Source organism: Acartia tonsa, chromosome 13 (genome assembly GCF_053477335.1).
Source record: "Acartia tonsa isolate MP-2025a chromosome 13, ASM5347733v1, whole genome shotgun sequence".
NCBI classification, from domain to species: domain Eukaryota; kingdom Metazoa; phylum Arthropoda; class Copepoda; order Calanoida; family Acartiidae; genus Acartia; species Acartia tonsa.
Window position 1 is genome coordinate 40,893,999 of NC_137272.1, and position 23,195 is coordinate 40,917,193.

The window sequence follows — 23,195 nt, forward strand, 5'->3', positions numbered from 1 at the left end:
AATATTTTGGATATAGAGTCTACTTGTGGCAGGCTTTCACCAGTTAAAGTGGTGTATTTCTTGCAGGGTTCTTTTAACTGTGAAACATACATATATTTTTCACTTATTAAAATCTATTTCAGAATAGTTACTTATTGAATCATATGAGAGAAAGCTCTTCTAAGATATGAAAAAATAAGATTAAAACCTGCTTTATTAGCCCCAGGGGGATGAAGGCCTGGGCTAACAACATAGGTGTTAAACCCTAAATTATCTATAGATATCTGCAGTTTAGGGTATTGCATGTGTAATCTTCTAAGCAAGTAGGTTTTTGGCAGAACCTAATAAACATTATATCATTTTTACTTCATTCATTTTCAAATATAACGTTTACTTACTGTAAAAATATTTATATAGGTACATAGAATCACCTACAGTAATTGAGATATCTGAAAAATCAACCAAAAATGTTTCACAACCTGGGTAGGTATAAAAATTTAAATTGTGTGCATTACACAATTTCACTTACAACTTAGTTGTATTTAATATTACTTGCTTTACCTAAACTATTGTTTTCACAGAATCTATGTATGCGACACTGATTGGGGATTTGATTATGCAATGGCTAGAGTACATGGATATAGTGGATTTGCAGAATTTCTTAGAGGCAAACTTCAAAACCAAAGAAATTCATTTTCTTGGATTGGCCAGAGAAATGTGAGCTGGATAAGTGTTAAAAGACAACTTTTTAAAGAACCTATGGCAAACTTCAAAGTATTAACAGGTGGCATTATAAAACCTGTTCGGATGTTCCCACTAAGCTGTTTTGAATTTTCTGATGTGAAACATCACATACACATAAACTCTAAGCAGCCTCTTGTATTGTATTTTACAGATGCTAACAACCAGCCATCTTTTTATCTTGTCAAAACTGCCCTTACGACAGATCCTGTTACACTTGGACTTGGAAAATATCCTGGAGAATCATCCTACTATGAAATAAAACTTGCTATTACTGAGAAAAGACTAGATGACGGTTCTTGTACGGTATATGATAAACCTGCTGGTTATGCTGCATGTATTGATGCTAATTTACAAAAGGAAATGCTAGAATATCTAGGTTGTATTCCACCATGGGTTATTTTCAACACGGAACAAGAACACAATATATGCAAAACAAAATTTGAGTTAGTTGGCAAAGAAGTAGAGTTTGCTCAATACAAGTTAGAAGAATTAACACAAAATGTCAAATTTTTAACTGATGGAGGATTCGAGGATTCAATTTTCACCATTGCCATCCCCCCTGTTCACAGACTACTGTAACAACCCAATTGACAAGTTTTGCTGCTGGTAATTGGTCTGGCTATCACATTAACCTAAAGTTTAGTGATAAGGTTAAAGTATCCAAAGAAGTAAGATCCTACGATATTTTCAACTTATGCGTTGAAATTGGAAGCTCATTAGGACTTTGGCTAGGACTGAGTGCTATTTCAGTTCTTTATTGGAGTATACTTTCATTTCAATTTGGAAAAACTTTCATTCTGAACAAACTGTCAAACTGTTTTTAAATTTAAACCTTTTATTTATCTTGAAAGTTCCTTTATCAATTCTGTACTGACAAAATACATTAATCTTCTCCCAATTCATTTGTGTGTATTTTTAAATTCTTAGCATAAAATTGCTTTTATCACATAAACTTTTTAATCTATTTCAATTTCATTATTGTAGTATTTGTAGCAAATTCAATAACATATATGGTCAAAACATTGAACTTTGGTAAAATTGTTTGATAACAAATGGAAGTTTGTAAAGGATGTTTTATTTTATTGCTTTGATTTATCAATGTTTTAACTTTGTAAGTATAAACATGGAGTCTAGATTTTAAATTCAATTTAGATACAAACTTAATCCACAGTTGATACTCCTTTAATGAACATCAAACTATTAATTTCATCAGTATCAGTATCAGTATTTTCAAGTCAAAAGCCACCCTTAAACCTACTATAATGATAAAAAAGTTTAATTTTAAAATATCATTGTATTTAACCACATATCCCTTAAAAACTTTTGTGCATAATTTTTTCACTTTCCAGGTAAAATGTTTCGGATTGTATATTTGACCACAATATTGGCAGCTGCCTCTGCAAGATATAATGTTCAATTTAGACAGGAGGAAAAACCACCAACAGAACTTTGGGATATTGTAAGAATTATTCTCGTATTCATTCGAATCTGGTGGATAGGAACCGGTTCTCATCCATATGAAAAAACTATGTCTAGCATCATATTATATCCAGTTTTCTACGAATATAGAAATGTACAATCATAAGATTAAAACCAGTTTTTTTAGCCAGTGCCTCCGGCACCTCGGGGCTAAAAAATCTAGTTTTAATCTTATAATGTACATTCTATATCCGCGGAAAGCCGTTTATAATACGATACAAGAAATAACTATTCTAGTTTAATTGATGTGTAGTAAAGCAACCTATCAATTTTTCTAGCACTTGAATTTTTTTTATTAATATTTTCTTGTTTATTTAACATATTCAAATAAATAGACTTTACTTTAAATCTAAAATTATTTTTAAAATTTCATTTTTTATTATTACTAGGTTACTGAACCATCTGAAGCCCAGAATCAAATGATGCATCATGTCATTGATTTAATGATGAAAGGCAAAATGGTCACATGTGAAAATAATGAATACTATATGCATACCATGGAGAAAAAGGTAAATTGTTAAACTTATAAAATTATTAAAGGGGTAGTTTCACGAAATGCATTTGAACTTAATTTAGTGAACCGCATATTTTATCCTGGTTAAATGGTTAAACTACATTTATATGGCATATATTTGAAAAAAATTCAATTTTCTACCACATAGTTTTTGAAATATCAAGACTTGAAAATCGTCTTTTTAAATTGCATATATCACAAAAAGACAATTTTCAGGTCTTGATATTTTAAAAACTATGTGGTAGAAAATTGAATTTATTTCAAATATATACTATTTAAATGTAGTTTACCCCATTAACTAAGAAAAAATATGCGGTTCACTAAATTAAGTTCAAATGCATTTCGTGAAACTACCCCTTTAATTATTGATATTTGGTGATATTTGAGCTCAAATATTCATATATTCATAAAATTGTAATAATGTATTCTTCTTTTCTAGCAAGAGGCAAGGAGACAAGGGCAACCAGCTGAAGGCTACAAATTTACAATTGCATGGAAAGACAAAGTGAGTTGGTTAATCATTTCATTACTTCTTATTTTGATATTTGCTATTTATCTTTATTATGCTGAAAACTTGTTTTTGAATGGACAGAAATCTAAAGAAATTAACCCTTTACAAATTTTCATTTAGTGTCATGAAACTAAAAGAAGCACAACCTGTAATTTTCGTGTTGATAAAGTTGGAAATATGTTTGATATTGTTAGCTTTAATTGTGAAAAATTACACTGGACTGTTGATCATGGTAATCCTACAGAAGTTCCCCCTCCTACATCTGAAATTCCAGTCACAGTCACAGAACCTGAACTTACAACAGAAGAAGTAGAGAACACAAGTGTATGGACTGTTCCACCTTTTGAGCCTGTCAGTATAGATCTTGTGACTGAAGAGCCTGAAAGCACTGATGAGACTATGAGCCCTTGGGTGGAAGAAACTACTCCTGCCACTAGGCCCTGGTCCAGAGGTTAGTAGAACCAGTTCTGTAATAAAAGAGGGGATTGAGATTGCAATCCTATAATATAAATTAGTAAGGTATTTTTGTCTGAAGGTAAAGATATTGTTTGATCCTAATTGGTTGTACTTTTCATGAAAGTTTTATAAATTTCTTGGGTTGTTTTTAGGCTATCCCTAAAGGCCAGGGGCAAAGTAACTAGTATTTATGAAATCTAATAAGTGATCGAGAATATTAATACATCATATCTTAATGAAAATACAAAAAAATTTTGATGGAGAGGGTTGTAACATTTATTATGCTATAATATCCACTGAACTGATTGTGTTCTTCTTTTCAGGGAACATTTACATGTTAACTGTACTGTAATACATATATATTTGTTGGATGAAACACTCCCCTCTTAAAAGCAACTAGTTATGAAAAAAATTAAGATTTTAAAAGCCTTATAACATTATCTTTCAGGAACCAGACATCAACCTCATGGAGGTAATGGAGGTGGCAGAGGAGGTCATCAAATATTTGTGATGGGAGATGAAAAAAATTAATCTAATTAAGCAAGTCACTGGACCTAATTTGAAATATAAAGTTACTGTAAAATAGTTTATTGTGAAATAATATGAAATAAATAATGCAAGTATTTATTCATTTTTTCGTTAATTTGAATGAATATACTTTTAAGTAGTATTATAATGGTATTCCCTTTCAATGATTAAAAATCAATCCTGTTGTTTTCTTTTTGCCATCCACATTTTAAGTTAAGAATATTCTACATGATATTTGATTTATCTTTTTTGCTATAAGAAGTCTAAAAAATTATATATATATATGAAAGAATTTATTCTATTTTTAAATGCATTTTTATGTAACTCAAAATTTGGTGCTCATTATGAGAAAAAGTATGATCAGGTATTTAAATATTTGAACTCTTTAGGAATATTAAGTATAATTAGAGAGTAGCTAAACTTATAAGTTTACATCCTTGTAATTTGATATTTATTCATGCAATATGTGTTACAGGGAAATTTTCCTCATATAAAAAAAAAACAAAGTAAATTTTATTGATTTTTTCTTCTTAATCAACATATATCAACATGGATCAAACGTCACTGAATATGATTTTAAAAAGCCTCTGTTAGATATTTTGCAACCTTTTGAAAAAGTTTTAAATCTAAAACTACATATTACAAAACAATGGTTTTTATCTTTTTCTTTTAAACAAAATTTAACAAATAATACATTACATATAAGTATTTTCCGACAAAAAACTTGACCTCAATAGGACATATATTGCAATATAGTGTAATTTTGTTTACATTTCTTCAAAGGATTTTCTTTATTATTGAAATTTTACGACTATTAAATATGAAACTAAAACAAAAATCTAATACACATAATGTTAAAAATTACTTTAATTTGATTTTGATTTTCATAAAATAACAACTTATTTTTAGCATGGAATGTTTTACTTTATAATGCAACAGTTAAAAACTGAATTCTCTGAATTTAATACAATAGATTAATAACCTTATATTAATCATGATAATAAATTTGTTATGAATTGTTGTATTATACCAATTTTAGAGTAAGATGTTACTTAGATATTTAGGGACACTGAGCATATTAGCAGCATCTTGTTCAGCCTCCATTCATTTTCAGACAAGAAATTGTTGTGTAGGACCTAATCCTTATGGTGTTCAATTTGTAAGATTTTTAAATGAAAAAAATAACTCAGATTAAAAAGAAATACCACATATAGTTTATGCATACAGAACTGTTGTGTTGGTTATACAGGGTGTTTCAATAGAAACGTCTTTTTTTTAAATCGTAATTATGCCTAGAAAATAAAACAATTATACTATGTGCTTGATATATCTGGAAAACCTATTCTGGGACATTTATGTTTCAAATATTCAAAAATGATTTTTTCAACAAATTATGCCTTAAAAACCGGTTTTCCAAAGGCCTTATTTTTAAAGATTTACAGATTTAAAGATTGTGGAAAAAATGCGCACATTTTTAAAATTCGAATTGCGTGGCTTTTTTTAATAGTAGAAAAACGTTATGCATGCCGTTAGAATCGTCATAAACTCTAGTTTTTGGAAATATAAGTACTATTTTTGTGCTATTTGTAGTTTAGGAGCTACGTTGAAAAATGTGAGAAATGTTGAAAAGTTTTAAGTAAGTTGGGACATTTTACCATGTAGCTCGTATACTATACGTAGCATTGGAATGGTTTTTATATATCCAAAAACTAGAGTTTTTCTACTATTAATACAAGACGCGCAATTTGAATATTGAAAACGTGCACATTCTTTCCACAATCTTTAAATCTGTAAATCTTTAAAAATAAGGCCTTTGGAAAAACCGGTTTTTAAGGCATAATTTGTTGAAAAAATCATACATAAATATTTGAAACATAAATGTCCCAGAATAGGTTTTTCAGATATATAAAGCATTTTGTATAATTGTTTTATTTTCTATGCATAATTAAGATTTTTAAAAAGACATTTCTATTGAAACACCCTGTACAATGCATTCCAATAATTAAACACAAAATAATCAACTTTAAACCTTCATTTCTTTACAATTTTTTCTTAAAACATATTTTGTCTTTTCATATTAATTTTCATACATAAAGGTCAGAAGTATTAAAGAAAGACACAAAGTAATGGTCTATCATGTGGTTAAATACTTGGAAAGTTGCATGATCTCATGTTCAGAAACTCAGTATGAAGTTCACAACCTACAAGAAGAGGTTTATCTAGCAGTTATTGATGTGTTGATTATAATGTTTACATGTACAGGGAAGAGATACAACCGTGATAAATGAAGATTTTCTGATCATGAAAAGGAAACGAAGTTTAGGGTTTGATTGTATTTTCACAGTAGTTTTTGATAGGTTATTTTAGGTTAGGTTAGGTTAACCCTTACAGATCGGGCCCCAATTCCCACCTTAATAGATCGGGGGGGGGGGGGGGTGGCTCTTTGAGCCCCCCCCCCCTCTATCTCGGCTCCTGGTACAGATAAAGACGTAAAATTTTTATCTGGTGGTTCATGTGTATTTTTAGAGAAAATTACTTTTTCTAGTCATAGCAGTCAGACCGCTCCTTAGCCGCTTTTTAGCGGCCAGCCGCTAAATTTTAAAACAGCTGTAGAGCGGCCAATTTTGCAGCTAGGATGACCAAATTTTAGGACGAACTTTTATTTTTCATAACAAAAAAATTACTTTTTCTGATCATCGCCGAAAAACGGCAAATAACGGAAATCCGCCATTTTCGGCGGTTACGGCGGTAAAACGGCGATTGGCGGCGCAAATTAATATTTTTATCTGTTTATTATTGCTCAAGGATGTACTAAAAAAAATTATAGGTCTCTAGCTGTAATAGAAGCCACGATATTCATGATATATGTCTGTAGTAAAAGCCGGACAAAAATTGGTCATAAGTCGGTCAGGGAGCGGTCAAACGGTCATAACACCACTTTTCTCAGATGGTCATTGATATTTAAGAATTCATCAAAAAATAATTAGGTTTCTACCTTATACACAAAAGTCATAATGTAGAAATTAAGATTTATTTAGAATTTTTTCTAATTTTTTTTGCTACACAACCGACTTTGACCGGAAACCACGACCGACACAGACCAGATATCCTAATAAAATCAACTCTTGCCAATGTATAATTACTAAACTTAAAAAGTCATGAAGTTACAGCTCTCCATCTTACCTACAAAAAAAATGAGATTGAAAAAACTAGAGGGGGGGCTCTTTGAGCCCCCCCCCCCCCAATCTGTAAGGGTTAAGTAAACATTAACAATTGCCCTGCAGGGTTGACTAAAAACAGAAGAAAAGCTACTGTGAAAATATGACAAAACCCGCAACTTTGTTTTCTTTCCATGATCCGGATTTTCTTAGAAGCTTTATGAAAGGTTATCTGACAGATAATTTAACATCAAGTGACAACATATAGTCTAATTTTGACTCTGTTCTCTGTTTTTATACAATATAGTAAACAAAATCTAGTTATCTGGAGTGGTTGGTGTTTTCTTCCTTATTTAAAATAAAATCAATTGTATTTTGTTATCCCTTTATTTGTATAAGTCTATTGACAACACATGTTTATGCAAAGATATTAAAATTTTAACTTCATGATAAAAAAATGTTCATAATATATAATACATTCATATAGGCAAAGTATACTGAACAGGGTAGACATGGAGGATATTCTTATAAGTTCAACCTTAAAATTATAGATGTGGTAAGCTATAAAAGAATTCATTTCTAGAAAATTTTCTTGAACATCCTATGATCCTTTATACAAAAAATGTATTATATAATTATTATTATAAATAATTTGTTATTTCCTAAGATTGCAATTTATCTAGTGTCGCACCTTGATGTCTGAGTGTAGCTTTTTCATAAATGAAAATGCAATAAGAAAACATACAATTGAATCCTTCTTCTGCGAGAAGATATTTCTTCCGATAGAACCAGGTATAAGTAACAATATATTTTAGTGTTTTGTATGTTCTTTGAAAAGTATTACCTTATGTTAAGTGACAGATAGACAGACACAAATTGTTCAATTTGTATTATACAGTGTGTTTTTTTATGAGAACTTTTTTGAAAGCAATTTTACCCCACTTATAGTTATCAGAATTTATTGATTAATGGCCTATTTTTTCGTTTTTTAATGCAATTTATAGAACATTAAAAAATATTTCAGTTTTTTAATTAAAAAGTACAGTAAAATCTAAAATTCAAAACTTAGGTGACAACATCTAAAAATGGTTTTAGCGCATTTTTCTTATGCTCAAATCTTCTACCCTTTGCAAGAAGAAAATTGGATTTTCAGTAGTCGACTTTGGGGGGCCAGTACTCCCTCCCTGATTGAGATATGGCCTTCAAACTTTCAAATATTTTAGTACATGTCCCTAATAGTATCTGTATCAATTTTTAGCTCTATATCTCAACTTTGAAGCGTTTTGCAGCCATTCTTGCAAAAGGTAGAAGATTTGAACATAAGAAAAATGCCCTAAAACCAATCACAGCTGAGCTTGTATTAGTTTACCCCTTTGTTTCCGCTATGATTTTCGTTTACAAATGCAATTTAAATCGATTTTTTTTATAGATTTTGACTATGAAATGTGGTGTTTTATTATAAAAATGTAATCAGTTACAGGCAATCTAAGTTTCTGACAAAGATAAGGTTATAATTTTGTGTCTAGGCAACGTAATTTAATATAGTTTTTTCTTTTATGAGCACTGTAAATCTTTCAAAATTTTCATTGTACATAAAATGCTATTTTGAAACGCCTAGAACTTTTTTGTTATTTTGGGTATTGGGTCTACTTGTGGCAGTCTTTCAGCAGTTAAAGCGTGGTATTTCTTGCAGGCGTCCTTTAAGAAACAAAGAAAATAAGCCATTACTAATTCAAATTCTGATAACTATAAGTGGGGTAAATTTGCTTTCAAAAAAGTTCTCATAAATAAAAACACACTGTAGATATGAACAGTCATATGACGATCAGGGAGTAAGGGAGGGGACAATGGATCGAATATTCAATTTTTAGTAGTCTCAGACTTTGGGTACTGGCTTAAAGGGAATGTGCAAGAATTTAGAAATTTCTGACTGAGTTTGGGTACTTGCGCATAAAATGCCGCTACTCGTTGTTTTAGTTTTGAATCTAGCAGACAGAGAGTTGAGAATACACGGCCCCCCCTCCATACTCTATTTCACTCCCCTCTCCTCCCATCTCCCTTTTTTTAAACACACGATAGGAAAAGGGAAAAGTGAGGTGGGGGCATGGGGCAAGGGAAATAAACTGGATAAAAAGGGGCAGGCTGGCGTATAGGTTCATATTTTTGCCCAGCCAGCCAGCAGTTGGCTGGGTCCAATAATCTTGTAAGATAAAAATCGCACTATAAATACTCAATATATTTCATCAAAAACAAGATGTGATTTCTTTTTGCATGATTTTTTTCTTAGTTTATAATTTTCAAAATTTAATGAACAAACCCTTTACAATATCCTCCAAATTTTATGGATTAGTGTGGATTTCATGGCCTGTCTTTGAAAACTCTTAAATTGAATTAATTGCCCATTGTCCCCTCCCTTACTCCCTGTATGATGATAAAATCTTGTATACAATTACATCCATCTAGGCTTGAAGGGTCTGAACTTTCACTTAAATACATTTACAAATTCCAATTTCTAAGAATATAAACATTAGGAGTTACCACAACTAAGAGACCACCAATTCCTGGTCAAACAACAACAGGTAACATCATTAATTTTCAATTTCTTTTTCTTTTTCTTTTAATTATTTATTTAAATTTTTTTTAAGAATCACTGACAAGATATCCACCAAATACTACACCACCTATCCATCCTTCCCTTCCTCCTCCAGGTCCTTCAACCCATAAACCATACCCTCCTCCTCTTCGTCCTTCAACCCAGAAGCCTTACCCTCCCCCTCCTCGCCCTTCAACCCATAAACCATACCCTCCCACTCTTCGTCCTTCAACCCAGAAGCCTTACCCTCCCCCACCTCACCCTTCAACCCATAAACCATACCCTCCCCCTCCTCATCCTTCTCTTCCTTACCCTACTCGAATTCCACACCACCCTGAAAATCCTTATCCTTACCCATATCCTCCATGTCCGTATCCTCCATATTGTTACTATCCACCTGGCATTGGAGGTTCCCCTGTCATCATAAATTATCAAGGTAAACATTTTTATTCTTTATCAAAATCAACACTATAAATTAATATGAAGAAACCTAAGTTTCTGTTTAAAAAATCTACAATGTAGCTCATTGATGTTATTTAGGGTTATAGAGATTAGGATTATATTTGTTTCAGGAGGAAAATATGGCAACAGAACAGGAGGACATAAAATTATCATAACTGGAGATGAAAAGAAAGGAAAGTAACACAGGGTCATTATTTTCTAACATGCAAGCGTGTTATATAAAGCTTAGTTTGTATGGGATGAAAAGGTAATTCTCCATCTAGTGATTTCAAGATTCAAGTACCTAGGAACCTCTCACGGCTTGGTATTATTTGAGAAAAAAGCTCAGAAGTTGCAATGTTGTGTTCTGCTTAATTATGATTTCCTTACTAGGTTACATTTCATTTTTTAAAAGCGAAGCTTTTTTATAATTAGGGTCGGTCCGTCCGTACGTCCGTCCGTCCGTACGTCCGTCCGTAACGGATAGCTTTTTTCGTTAATTTTGGCATGTTAGAATTGTCCTACCGATTTCAAATTTTGCATGGTGATTCCTTTAGTAGATAGGTACGATTTAGAAAGCGTAGCAACTCTATAATCATCACCAAAATGTCCGTACGTCCATTTTAAACATGTTGATTTTTTTACTTTTTTAACAACAAATTTTTATGTGATCTAATCATCCGATTGATCTGATTTTTGGTATATTAATTCCTGGGACAACAAAGTATAATTTAATGAGCGAAGCAACTCTATAATCAAGTCCTAAAAATGTAAGTATATCCATAAACAATATCCTAAATCAAGCAGTTTTTCAACAAATTTACTTACAATTTTGCTTTGAATCTTATACATTTATATTATGATTATTCAGTTATGACACTATACATGTGTTAATGTCCGTTTGTCCTACCGTTTCAGTGCTTCGCTTTTATGGATGTTGTCATCCTTGTTTACATTACATTTTAATCTCCCTAACTAAACCTTTTACCATTATTTAATACCTAAATCATAAATAAGTCATTTTAAGTGCTATGGGCATTTATGAAATGTCCCCCTCCATATGAAAGAAATTTCTTATTGCTTTCATTTAAAATATTGTGAGAAAATAGAATTCTAGCAACTGGGGGTGCTTTAACCCTTAAAACATAATAACTTAAATAACAAAAACTTGGTGTGTGGTTCAAATGCAAAATGAGTCCAAGCACTCTGTTTCAATGACAATTTATGGAAATAGTTTACCTGTCTAGGCTTAATGTCTGGTGTCCCAACCTCACTTCCTGATGTTGACTCGATAAAATTCCCTGAAAAAGCAAAAGAAAATAAAGGTAATGCTGCAGTGTTTTTAAACAACAGCAAAGTTTTCATACATATTATTTAATGCTAAATCTCTTACATTTTTATATCTTACTGATTGATTGTACTTATTTCAATAATTATTAGGTTTTAAGCAAAAGAAACAAGAAAGAGGAAAGATAATCAAGAAAATTAATGCACTGAAGATTAAAAAGAAAAATATTAAATAAAATTTTTCCATTACAAATAACCATATTTGTTCAACATAACTGAAATCTCATTATAATCACATGTACTTTATTGGAATTAAAAATATATGAATGTTTTATTAAAACAGTTTCATTCAATATCATAGCTATAAAGAAAACCTGTAAATTTTAAATGAATACAATAAAAAATATATTTGTTGAACTTCACTAATTAGATTTATTAATTTTTACATAAAAATATTAATGATAGATTACAAAAGGTTTAATGTGAGAAACAAAGCATAGCAGATTTTAAAGCCAAAAAATGTAAACAATTAAAAATTTTACTCTTTCCACGGAGCTAATATTTCTATTACTTGTAAGAGTAGGATTTTTACATCTATACCATAAAACTAAGATAAACTAAACAGCAAAAGAAGTTGTATCAACTTTTTTTTTTATAGCTAGCCGGTTCTTTTAGTAAGTAGTAGATGTAAAATTTTTCATAGAATTCAGATATGCAATCGGTTTTTTTGTAGACCTCTTATTTTTTAAGTAATTTAAGTTTTTTAAAAAAATAATTAAGTCGGTTTTAAGGTACTAAAACGCAACAAAATAAAAGAAGAAAATGGCCAGTAAGAACAAAAATAGTAAGATCTTTAATTTGACACCTTACTTTTAAAATTCTGTTGAGTAATTATTGAAAAAATCTATTTTTTTAACCTCGGTATAATAAAAACTTTAGACCTAAATATTTTCTCAAACAGACATAAAAAACATGGGTTCATATATACCTTCAGAATCAGAAAAATATTACGAATCCATTGTAAGCAAAATTGAAAAAAATTTAAAAATTAAAAAATTAAAGAAATGGCCAATTATTTTTTTTGTTCAGACAACACTATTGTCTTCCCTTTTTTACCCCCTCTTTACCCCCTTCCCATTTTTATACTCAATTGAAGAATTAAGACGTTGCCTGTACAATATAATATGATATTTTCATATAATTCCTTTTATTGTAGTTTATATACTATATTGTAAACTTTTTTTTTCAATTTTGCTTACAATGGATTCGTAATATTTTTCTGATTCTGAAGGTATATATGAACCCATATTTTTTTATTTGTGAAATAATAAAATTAAGTTCAAAGTTTTTATTCTCGTGGGTTAAAAAAAATCGATTTTTTCAATAATTACCTGACAGAATTGAAAAAGTAAGGTGTCAAATTAAAGATCTTACTATTTTTGTTCATAATGACCATTTTCTTTCTTTTTTTGTTGCATTTTAGTACCTTAAAATCGACCTAATTTTTTTTTTAAACTTAAATTACTTAAAAAATAAGAGGTCTACAAAAAAACCGATTGCATATCTGAATTCTATGAAAAATTTTACATCTACTACTTACTAAAAGAACCGGCTAGCTATAAAAAAAATAGTTGATACACCTTCTTTCTTAAAAATACAAATTAAAAAAGATTTTGTGATATTATTGTTATTACTATGCATCAAAAAAGACATCACAAAGACAAGAAATAAATATTTTCAATACAGTATTTGGCTCATCATCTCCTGTTTAAAACTTAATTGTCAATGGTTAGATTAACTCCTAGGTATCCTGTAATTAACTTGTTACAATCCTTATAATAAAGAAACAGGATTTTTGTTTGTCTATACCAAAGGATCTCAATAACTGCTGAACTGATCAGGTTCTCTTTAACAGGGTAGCTTCTCAAAGGCTCCAGGAAGGGTTAAAACTATTTTGGGGGAGGATACCACCACCCTCCCAAGAGAAATCGTCCGTAGAAAAAATTACCCCACTTCTCCCCCCCAAAAAAAGCTAAATTAAAAAAATGGGGCTTGGGATTCAAACCCCCTCTCATGTGCTCCTAGAGGCCTCTGGGAGCATAGCAGCTACTTGTTTATATTTAACATACAGACAACAAACACTTCAACATTTTTCTGATTAGAACAATAATCTAAATAGCGATTTATTACTATAACATTATCACTGTTTTGAATGACAAACTAAACAGTTTATCTTTAAAACTAAAAACAAATTGATATGATACTGGCCATATTTGATGAAATCTTCAATTGATTGTTGATTTCTAATGTTATAACAACTTTGTTTAAGTCTGCGGAGTAAAAAGATATGATAAAAATCTCAATGTTTTAAATTACATTTTCAGGTAAAATGCTAAAATTAGTGCAGATTGCCTGCATACTTGCAGCATCAGCTTCAGCAAACAAGAACAACATAGTCTTTCCAACTGGTGTTTATGACATGAAACACAGACAAGTTGAGGATGGATTTACCCAGGTTGGTTTTGATGCAAAATATTGATTTACTGACAAATGAAGGTTTTGCATTTCCTCTGATAGATTGCAATTATAAATTGTAGATTGTATATAGTTACTAATCTACAAAAATGATACTTTAAAACAAAGAAGACAAATGTCTGTTTGTTGGGATGAAGCATAATATTAAGCAAACTGCAAGATGGATATGTTTTCTAGTAATGTCCCTGTAAATCAGAACAAGTTATGGAGTTATTTCTCAGTAATCACTGAATATGATGATGATTTTTAATTAAGTATTTACTGCTGGGGGTTAATGACACTTTCACCTGGAAGCTTAGCCACTAGGTTAAATGTATTTATATAAATATAATATTGAATTCATAACCATTTTTTAAACTAGGTTGCACTAAAGAAAGAACACTTGAAAATGTTGGAAAATCTTACAACATATATGAAAGACCATATTGTCATATGTCGTCTAAATAATACATATGTGATTTTTAATTTTCAGGAAAAGGTATAATTTTCAATTTTTAAATTTTTTATAAACTTATTGTGTTTTCTCTTAAACCTACAATTGAAGAATAAAATTTCACTTGGATAGGACAATGTACCCATTGGCATTTCCATTATTTTTTAGACAAGAGTCAATATAATGGAAAATACTAAACACTCCATGTACAAAGTTACAATGAAAATAGAAGATTTGGTAATATTTATCTATTTGCAATTACTATTTTCACAGTTTTGCTGAGAGACCTAATGTTGGATGTCTTAAAAATATAATTTGTTTTCTTAATAATAACAGAAATAAGAGAATAATTGTCTATCATTTCTTGATGGAAGGAGAATAATTCATTTAATATAATAATTTTCAATAAACTTAGTCTTATACCAAAACATTTGATAATTTATAAATTGTATTGCAGTGCTTACCACAAAAACCTGTTTGCAGCTTTGTTGTTTTTGATGATAACCTCATATTGTCCATTGCATGTACAGGATTAAAATTAGATATGAAAAAACAGTTAGGAGGAATGATATTGTATTTAACTGTGGCTAATACATTTTTTAACCTTTAAAATATATCAAAAACATTTATTATGATTTGAATATTAATCTATCTTTAAAATATCATTTTAATGAATTTTTACAATCATTTATAATACAAAGTAGAACGATGTCTGTCTGTTTGTTTGTAGCAAAGGATCTTGCTAACCGCTGAACCAATTGGGTTCTCCTTTACAGGGTAGCTTCTCATAGGCCCCGGGAAGGTTTATAACTATTTTCTTGGGGGGTGGGATACCCCCAACCCCTCCTAAAAATTAAAATCCCCCCCCCCCCAAAAAAAAAATAAAAATAGTTGGGTTGAATTCCCCCACCCCCCTTCCCCCCAAAATGTTTTTTTAAAATTTTTCTTTTAAATCTTAAATACGATTATTTGGTTTGATCAAACCTTTTGGGGCAATGCCCCTAGAGGCTAGGGGCAAAGCCGCTAGTAGTAAATATAATATCAAACTTAGAAACTCCCCAACCTCCTTCTATGCTCTCTACAGAGACTCCAAACTCTCCAACTGTACTTCCTCAAGCCTCTACTAGTGATCCTTACCCCCCTACTTATGTTCCCTATCCTGAAGAAACTACTGATAATCCTATCATAACTTTACCTTCATCACCAGTTGATTCAACCACAGGTTACCATTAAATTTATTGCTCCTTAGACAAAAATTTACTATCTTGTCAAATAGCTTTTAAATAAAAATTTGCTGGATGTAATAATGGATATAATCCAGATAAGCACTCTCTAAATCAGCCAATAGGAAAACAGTGGAGGAACAATCCAGCCATATTATTAGTCTGAAAGTGTATAGATATTTTTTATAAAGTTATTTTTTTTTCATTTCATCCACATGATGAGTGAGGTAGGCTATAAATTGTCACATTTCTCAAAATAAAGCTTTTCTTGTGTAAATTATATCTTGTGCAATTTCATCCCATGTACAATTTTAGGGTAAATGAAAATACATATCATATGCATGACCATCTAGATCTACTATTCTATTGAATTGATGTAATATACTTTTGATGTTTAAATGATTTAGACTCAAATGGTGATGGAGATTCTCCTGTGAGCATAGATTTTATAGGTCATTACTAAGTTTCTAATTTAAAAATAAGTATTTTGATCAATTGATTATTTATATCATAGAAGATGAGATTGAACTTCTTTAATTTTTCTAAGGAGGAAAATATGGTTCTAGGGAGGGAGGCAACACAATAAGAATTGGCAGGGATAAATATGGAAATAGTAGACCTTTCATGATAGCTTTTCAAGGTAAAAAATCTATTTTTTTCTTCTTTTTACAGGGATTTGCCTGATTTCAGATTATGATGTCCAAACCACACCTTAATTGTACTACACTAATCTAAACTTTACATAAATACATATTTTATTAAAATCAAGGGATTTTTATGAGGGGTTGTATCCCCATAGATAACATTCTGAAACCCTGGTACTTCTGTAAGGTATTTTCTTACAAAAACACAATTATAGCAGTTATAGAAATATTAAGCTTTATCAAGACAGAGAGATAAATGTGTTCTACTTTGTGTTTTGTAAGTGAAACTAGCATACTTTCAATTACATAAGTTTATTTCAAACAAGGACTAAATTTAGCAGGAGGAAATTATACAAGAAGAGAGAAAGGAAATATTATAAAAATAAGTGACAATGTGGAGAATGGTGAGAATTTAGTTTATAATAAGTCTTATTTATATTTATATTGAAAAATGTTTATCATTGTTCAAACTTTTATCTTGATTCATACTTTTTTTTACAACATCAAGAAAATTCAGAAGATTTTCCCTTGAAAATAAATTTTAAAGGTATAAAAACTGTTTTATTATTTCTTTTATCAAATCTTTGGTGATCACAATTGCTACAAATTAGTCCTACAAATTATTCAAATGAAATACTATAAATGTATTCATGGCAAGCTTCTTTTTTTTGTAAAATATTCAACAAATATTTATTATACTCAAATTATTAAAAAATCATAGTTATAAAGAAAATAATACAGTTTCCCACATAGATGCAAAATATGGAAAGAGAAATGGAGGAAACAAAATAATTTTAGAATAATTATGATACCCATGGTGAAAATTAAGTTGATTGAATTATTTTATGTACTTAAAATTTATGTAAAATTTATATATATTTTTAATAAAATTTCACCTATTATTATCATGTAAATGTTTCTCATAGATCAAATTGAAATACCATTAAACATAAAATGGGAGCTGTTTAATGTTGGTCTGAAATCTGATAAATATAAAGTAATTTGATGTCTGAAAGACATTAGATCAGGTACCTTTTTTATTGCAAATCTAGACAAATTGAACTACTAAAATATCCTTCAATCACCTGTCTCAGTGACAGATTTTATATTGTGAAAATATTGAATTATAAACATTTCAAATCTTTTTTGTTAATTGTAACTGATATGTTTTTCATTACTATATATGATAAATAAATTCTATAAAGAGTTTTTTTTTGAACAAATTTTAAAATAGGAAAAGATATGAAAAAAATTTAAATTTAAAAATTACACAAAAGTATGACTGTTTAAGACACAAATTCAAACAGCATTGCTGTGAACAAACAAAGATTATTTTCAGATTGATAATAAAAATTTGTTAGATCACCTTCTATAATAAAGTTTTTTTTTGTCTATAATACAAAATTCTGGAATAAAGAAAGATTGGTGATATTTGGTAGTGGGATAAAGTGTCTAAAAATCATCCATTTGACGACATGGTGAGATTACAGTAGAAGTGGGAAAGAAAATCCCTAAATTTTGAAACACTGTCTCGATACAGTATTGCTAAAGCCATTAATATTGTTAAAACAACATAGATTAAAAAATCAAGTTTAGAGTTTTAGAAATAAACATATTATCCAATATAATACAATTTATTTGTATAGAGGGGAAAATGTTGATAGCTCATTCTTAGCCCATCCATAGAAAGAAATTTAGGCATTTATTAGTTACTTCTCACATCATATTATAAATGGCGTTCCTCGGATATAGAATGTAAAATAATGAGATTAAAATTAGTTATTTAGCCCCAAGGTGCTGAAGAAACCGACTATAAAAACTGGTTTTAATCTTATGATTGTACATTTTTATATTCGTAGAAAGCTGGATATAACATGATGCTAGACATAGTTTTTTTTTGTATGGATGAGAACCGGTTCGAATGAATACAAAAAAAAATGTACAGGATGTCTGTTTGTCTGTGTGTTTGTACCGAAGGATCTCACTAACCGCTGAACTGATCGGGTTCACCTTAACAGGGTAGCTTCTCATAGGTCCCAGGAAGGTTTATAACTATTTTGGGGAAGGGTACTACAACCCTTCCAAGAGAAATTGCCCCTAGAAAAAAATTAACCCCCAAAAATTATTCTTTTTTAAATTTTTTAAAGTAAAGATAAAAATTTTCCTCCCCACCTCAAATTTTTTTTTACCTATTCTTTTCAAATCTAAAATAATAAATTAGGTTATCAAATTTGACTCTCCCCTCTAGTGGCGTAGCCCGCCCTAGTAAAATATATTTTAATCATTTTGCTCATCTTTATATGGTAGAATTTCAACTAGAGTTAGATAAGGCATATAAAATAGGTATAACAAGAACTTTATCTAATCATGTCAAGTTTATTTCATTTGTCAAAAGGCCACATGTAAAGATTATTTAAATTTATTACCATAACAATGTAATATAATATGTTTATGATAATAGGATTTGAGAAAAAGGATATGGATGTTTGATTTTACTGTTTAGAATATAATATAAATATTTTATCTAAAATACTAAAACATATAGCTGTGATTCTGACCATTTAATGTAAATTATCTTCAATCAATCATTGATTTTCATTAACAAAGCATGTATTAACTATATCATTTCAAATGTTTTAACAAGATTATATATTTACTTTTTCAGGTGAAATGATTAGGTTTCTACATGCTGTCTGTATATTAGCAGCAGTATGTTCTACTTTCAGCAACTACATAGTCTTCAGAACTGGAAGAAGATATGGAATGAAACAAACTCAAGTTGAACCTGGATTTTCAATGGTATATTTTCCCCCCTATCCGATAAATTTGCAAAAATTGAAGATAATCTATTAAGTTGCAAAATATAAATATTTAAACTAGGTGCAAGCAATAACTTCTAAGCACAAGGAAATGGCAAGTAATCTGGTACAATACCTTGAGAGAACTATTTTTACATGTACCTCTGCTCAATATGAGGTTCATCATCTTCAGCAAAAGGTTTTTTTTTTATTTATCTTATCATATAAAGAATTGAGGCTTTTTCTGTAGCTTAAAGTTTTGATAACTAATGGAACGATTAAGTTCTCATTTTGAGGAAAGCTTCACTAAGGTCATAGAGTTGTATTTTTATTTTAAGATTAAAGCCTTCATGATTCAGGCTATTCCCTGCCTCTTATAATAAAAATCCAAAATTCTAGGGACTTTATATTACTTTTATAATATAATTATAACACAGTATAAAAGTTTAAAATTAATGATTTGATAATTCTTTGAATGCTTCCAGGATATATTTTTCGGAGATGTACTAGGTGAAAAAACTGAATACAAATTTACACTGATTATAAAACAATTGGTAATATCTTACTTTATCAGGGAGAAAGGAATATTGGTACACAAAGTTTTATAATCATGCTCATTTCATTACTTTTATTAAAACTTGATCAATAGGTTTAAATTAAAAGTATCCAAACTTCTCAAACAATAATCTTAATCTACAGAAGGGGTAATGTTGTTAATCATTTTTGGAGATGTACATCAGTTTATCATATCTTCAGGATTCCTGTTTTTTATCATATTTATTACTAATTGTTTAGTTTTTTTTTATATTTGTATTTAATTTTTTAGTGTCATCATATTCGACCAGCTGTGTGTGAATTTACTATTGAAGATGAAACACGAATTCTAGCCTTTGCTTGCAAAGGAATTAGGTTGGAAATGCATAAACCACCAAGAGGAATGATATTATATTTACATGGAATTATAATTACTGATTAATGCATTCTAAATCTTAAATTTATTTTTAAATGTCAAAGACTATATTAAAATATTTATTTAATTTTTTTTTACGTCAATAAACTAATAATTATAATATCAAAACTAGAACCCATCTTCCCTGGAATTGACCCTCCATATCCCCCAATTGAACCTCCACAGCCCCCAGTTGAACCTCCTCAGCCTCCAGTTGAACCTCCAAAGCCCCCAATTGAACCTACATATCCCCCATTTAGACCTCCACTGCCCCCCGTTGAACCTCCATTTCCCCCAGTTGGACCTCCATTTCCGCCCGTTGGACCTCCATTTCCCCCAGTTGGACCTCCATTTCCCCCAGTTGGACCTCCACAGCCCCCTGTTGAACCTACTGAAGAACCTCCTGAATATACCATTGAAACTGAACAACCTGTACCTGTTACTGAATATCCTGAACCTACTGAATATCCCATTGAAACAGAACCCCCTGTACCCATTACTGAATACCCAGAGACTCCTAATCCTGTTGAAACTGAACCTCCTGTACCCATAACTGATTATCCTAAAACTCGTTATCCTATTGAACCTGAATCTACAACTACTGATTTCCCTGAAGTACCATACCCACCTCCAACTAAACGTCCAAACAGAGTGCATTCGACTCCAAAATCAAAATCAGGTTGGTAATAACATCATTGGTTTGCTACAACTACCAAATTTGTGGCTTTTCTAAATTTTAAATTAATTTCCTAGTTGATGATCCTGAGTATCCATGTCCTGAATGCCCTGGTGGTTGGGGAGGCGCCCCTGTGGATGTTAATTTTGTAGGTATGTTTCAAACATTACATTAAAGAGTGTAGGTATGTACAAATGGAGATGGTCAATGCAAATGAAAAACATAGATTTTGCAAAGTTTTTGTTTAGGTGGGGAATACAACTCTAGAGAAGGTGGGCATGAAATAAACATTGGTAGAGATAGAAGTAATCATGGCCGTGGAGCTGCAGGTCAACCTGTCAATATCAATTTCACAGGTAAACTACCTCAAATTCTTAGGTATCATAACTATTTCTAAAATTAAGAATAAACCAAAATACATAAAAAAAATTTCTAGGAGGAAAGTATGGCCGAAGAGAGGGAGGAAGCAAAATAAGAATTAAAGGATCAGGAGATAATGGTAAGAATTCTTTAAACTGATCATTTTTGATCTTCATAAAATAAACTTTAATTTTCAGTAGCATACTAATACTAATGTACTCAGGTGTAAAAAAATAGTAACTAGCTGATTTCATTACACAGGGGGAGCATAGGCCGCTGGAAATTTGGCTAACAATGTGTATTTTTTTATGGATATGGGTTGTCAGTCCTAAGCACCATAATTTCGGTGTATAGCGTCGATTCGCCCACATACTTAGGTATGCCTGTAGGTATCTCTAATACTAATATTACAAAGCTTTGATAAGATTTATTTTCTTTTAAATAACAATATCTATCAGGCTAGATTTTAGGAAAACAATTTAGCTAGGTAATATAAAACCTTGAATATACTATTTCTTTTACTGTGTAAAGCCCTAACCTATGCGAATATCTAAGCATCTATGATTAAACTAATTTTAAATTTAGGCTATGACCAAAATGATTCTGGTTCTGGAGATGGTTCCCCAGTAAAAATAAATTTTAAAGGTACCTACAAATTATTTAGATATTACATTAACCAACAAAGTAGGAAATTATGTTTAAAATTTAGTTTTTACTTTAAATATTTAAATTTTGAAGATAATACACTTTTGATTTAAGTAATTTTGATTGCAGCTAATAATTCATTTATTGCTAAGTTTTCCATCACAAATTGCATATTTTTATTAGGAATCTTAATTGCATGAAAAAGTAAATTCTTACCTTGTTAATCTTCATAAGTAAACAATATTATTCCTATTCTTCAATAACATTAAAATGATCACTTCTTTAAGTACCTTAACTTGTAAAGTACACTTAAAAAAATATCCCTTTTCACAATTATGAATTTTTAGGTGGCAAATATGGTAAAAGAAAGGGTGGAAACAAAATCAAAATAGGATAAGAAGAATGTAGAAAAATATGTGATTGTGGATAATCAAAAATTTATGAATGTATTTAATGTAAGATTAATAAAGAATAAGAATAAAAGATATATTATTGCAATTTGTTTTAAAGCTGTTTTTTTTATTACTGAAAAGATATAAAGAAAACTAAGTATGCACATTTCGGTTTTGAGACAAGAAATTTCTATTGGTAAATTTACTCAATGGTCTAGAGGAATAGGAAGGTAGGAAGAAATTGCTAAGGATCTTGCCTGACCTGTATTTACATAATGTAATGTCCAACTTCAAACTTTACTTTAAGAAATGTGTCTCTACAATAAAATATTTTAAGGGATAAGACACTAGACAATTTAAACCCCAACTATGAAAGACAAATTTATAACTTCTCTAGATTAAACCTATCGGAACGTTTAGACACTCAACTTAATGAACCAACCAATTAAAATTTTATAAAAGTACCCAAAGTTTCTAAGCTAATCAATAAGAAAATGTGACCATAAAAAAACTTTGGTATAGTGTAATTAACAGTCAAATGTAGTACTCCCCCCCCCCCCAACCCTCAACAACCCCTCCACCTATCCCCCACCTTCCTGGGCAAGATTGAGACCTACCACAAGCAGGAAGGAAGGAAGTTGGTTGTGTTTGTTGATATTGACTTAAATGTTAAACAACCAAAAAAAATTTCATTAATAAAAACATTTCCTTTTTCCTTTAATTTATAACTGGTTCAATTATTTCTCCCCCCTCCCCTCCTCCTTTTACAACTTTTTGCCAAGGCTCGGCACATTTAAGTCATCCGTCTGTAAGTCTGAGAGAAATCAACTTTCTACAATTTTAAATCAAA

At 30.3% G+C, this 23,195-nt stretch overlaps 4 protein-coding genes across 8 annotated transcripts; all 4 read left to right on the forward strand.

Annotated features, from left to right (window-relative positions):
* Positions 1–1,890: 1,890 nt before the first annotated feature.
* Positions 1,891–4,310, forward strand: LOC145304703 (uncharacterized). The gene is made up of 5 exons (XM_080146644.1): positions 1,891–2,182; positions 2,592–2,711; positions 3,156–3,221; positions 3,348–3,678; positions 4,132–4,310. Exons 1-5 carry the CDS (start codon positions 2,078–2,080, stop codon positions 4,212–4,214), a joined length of 705 nt encoding a protein of 234 aa, XP_080002770.1. The 5' UTR covers positions 1,891–2,077; the 3' UTR covers positions 4,215–4,310.
* A 944-nt stretch (positions 4,311–5,254) lies between these two features.
* Positions 5,255–12,030, forward strand: LOC145335487 (uncharacterized). Of its 2 annotated transcripts, XM_080181249.1 has the most exons (9): positions 5,255–5,370; positions 6,308–6,424; positions 7,857–7,925; positions 8,053–8,161; positions 9,901–9,948; positions 10,015–10,398; positions 10,535–10,595; positions 11,649–11,728; positions 11,844–12,030. In XM_080181249.1, the coding sequence occupies exons 1-9, from the start codon at positions 5,257–5,259 to the stop codon at positions 11,924–11,926; spliced, it is 1,065 nt and encodes a 354-aa protein (XP_080037375.1). In that variant the 5' UTR covers positions 5,255–5,256; the 3' UTR covers positions 11,927–12,030. The 2 variants fall into 2 exon arrangements, with proteins under 2 accessions (XP_080037375.1, XP_080037376.1); XM_080181250.1 differs by lacking the exon at positions 9,901–9,948.
* Positions 12,031–14,077: 2,047 nt separating this feature from the next.
* Positions 14,078–17,428, forward strand: LOC145303942 (uncharacterized). 4 transcript variants are annotated; one of them, XM_080145610.1, is made up of 10 exons: positions 14,078–14,205; positions 14,587–14,703; positions 14,827–14,895; positions 15,116–15,219; positions 15,708–15,880; positions 16,289–16,333; positions 16,429–16,521; positions 16,852–16,929; positions 17,034–17,072; positions 17,279–17,428. In XM_080145610.1, exons 1-10 carry the CDS (start codon positions 14,080–14,082, stop codon positions 17,326–17,328), a joined length of 894 nt encoding a protein of 297 aa, XP_080001736.1. In that variant the 5' UTR covers positions 14,078–14,079; the 3' UTR covers positions 17,329–17,428. The 4 variants fall into 4 exon arrangements, with proteins under 4 accessions (XP_080001736.1, XP_080001737.1, XP_080001738.1 ...); XM_080145611.1 differs by having other exon boundaries at positions 16,864–16,929; XM_080145612.1 differs by having other exon boundaries at positions 16,867–16,929.
* Positions 17,429–19,158: 1,730 nt separating this feature from the next.
* Positions 19,159–22,451, forward strand: LOC145304658 (uncharacterized). The gene is made up of 10 exons (XM_080146590.1): positions 19,159–19,324; positions 19,406–19,522; positions 19,809–19,877; positions 20,150–20,256; positions 20,404–20,951; positions 21,026–21,100; positions 21,197–21,304; positions 21,385–21,447; positions 21,894–21,953; positions 22,301–22,451. The coding sequence occupies exons 1-10, from the start codon at positions 19,196–19,198 to the stop codon at positions 22,348–22,350; spliced, it is 1,326 nt and encodes a 441-aa protein (XP_080002716.1). The 5' UTR covers positions 19,159–19,195; the 3' UTR covers positions 22,351–22,451.
* The last annotated feature ends 744 nt before the right edge of the window (positions 22,452–23,195 follow it).

Excerpts from the sequence above, each read along its gene's own strand:
- LOC145304703 (XM_080146644.1), top strand. The coding sequence starts at position 2,078 with ATGTTTCGGATTGTATATTTGACCACAATATTGGCAGCTGCCTCTGCA. Across the intron at positions 2,183-2,591 it reads CAACAGAACTTTGGGATATT|GTTACTGAACCATCTGAAGC; the intron begins GTAAGAATTATT and ends TATTATTACTAG. Across the intron at positions 3,679-4,131 it reads CACTAGGCCCTGGTCCAGAG|GAACCAGACATCAACCTCAT; the intron begins GTTAGTAGAACC and ends ATTATCTTTCAG.
- LOC145335487 (XM_080181249.1), top strand. The coding sequence starts at position 5,257 with ATGTTACTTAGATATTTAGGGACACTGAGCATATTAGCAGCATCTTGT. Across the intron at positions 5,371-6,307 it reads ATCCTTATGGTGTTCAATTT|GTCAGAAGTATTAAAGAAAG; the intron begins GTAAGATTTTTA and ends TCATACATAAAG. Across the intron at positions 7,926-8,052 it reads ACCTTAAAATTATAGATGTG|TGTCGCACCTTGATGTCTGA; the intron begins GTAAGCTATAAA and ends CAATTTATCTAG.
- LOC145303942 (XM_080145610.1), top strand. The coding sequence starts at position 14,080 with ATGCTAAAATTAGTGCAGATTGCCTGCATACTTGCAGCATCAGCTTCA. Across the intron at positions 14,206-14,586 it reads TTGAGGATGGATTTACCCAG|GTTGCACTAAAGAAAGAACA; the intron begins GTTGGTTTTGAT and ends TTTTTAAACTAG. Across the intron at positions 15,220-15,707 it reads GATATGAAAAAACAGTTAGG|AGAAACTCCCCAACCTCCTT; the intron begins AGGAATGATATT and ends AATATCAAACTT.
- LOC145304658 (XM_080146590.1), top strand. The coding sequence starts at position 19,196 with ATGATTAGGTTTCTACATGCTGTCTGTATATTAGCAGCAGTATGTTCT. Across the intron at positions 21,305-21,384 it reads TGTCAATATCAATTTCACAG|GAGGAAAGTATGGCCGAAGA; the intron begins GTAAACTACCTC and ends AAAAATTTCTAG. Across the intron at positions 21,448-21,893 it reads TAAAGGATCAGGAGATAATG|GCTATGACCAAAATGATTCT; the intron begins GTAAGAATTCTT and ends TTTTAAATTTAG.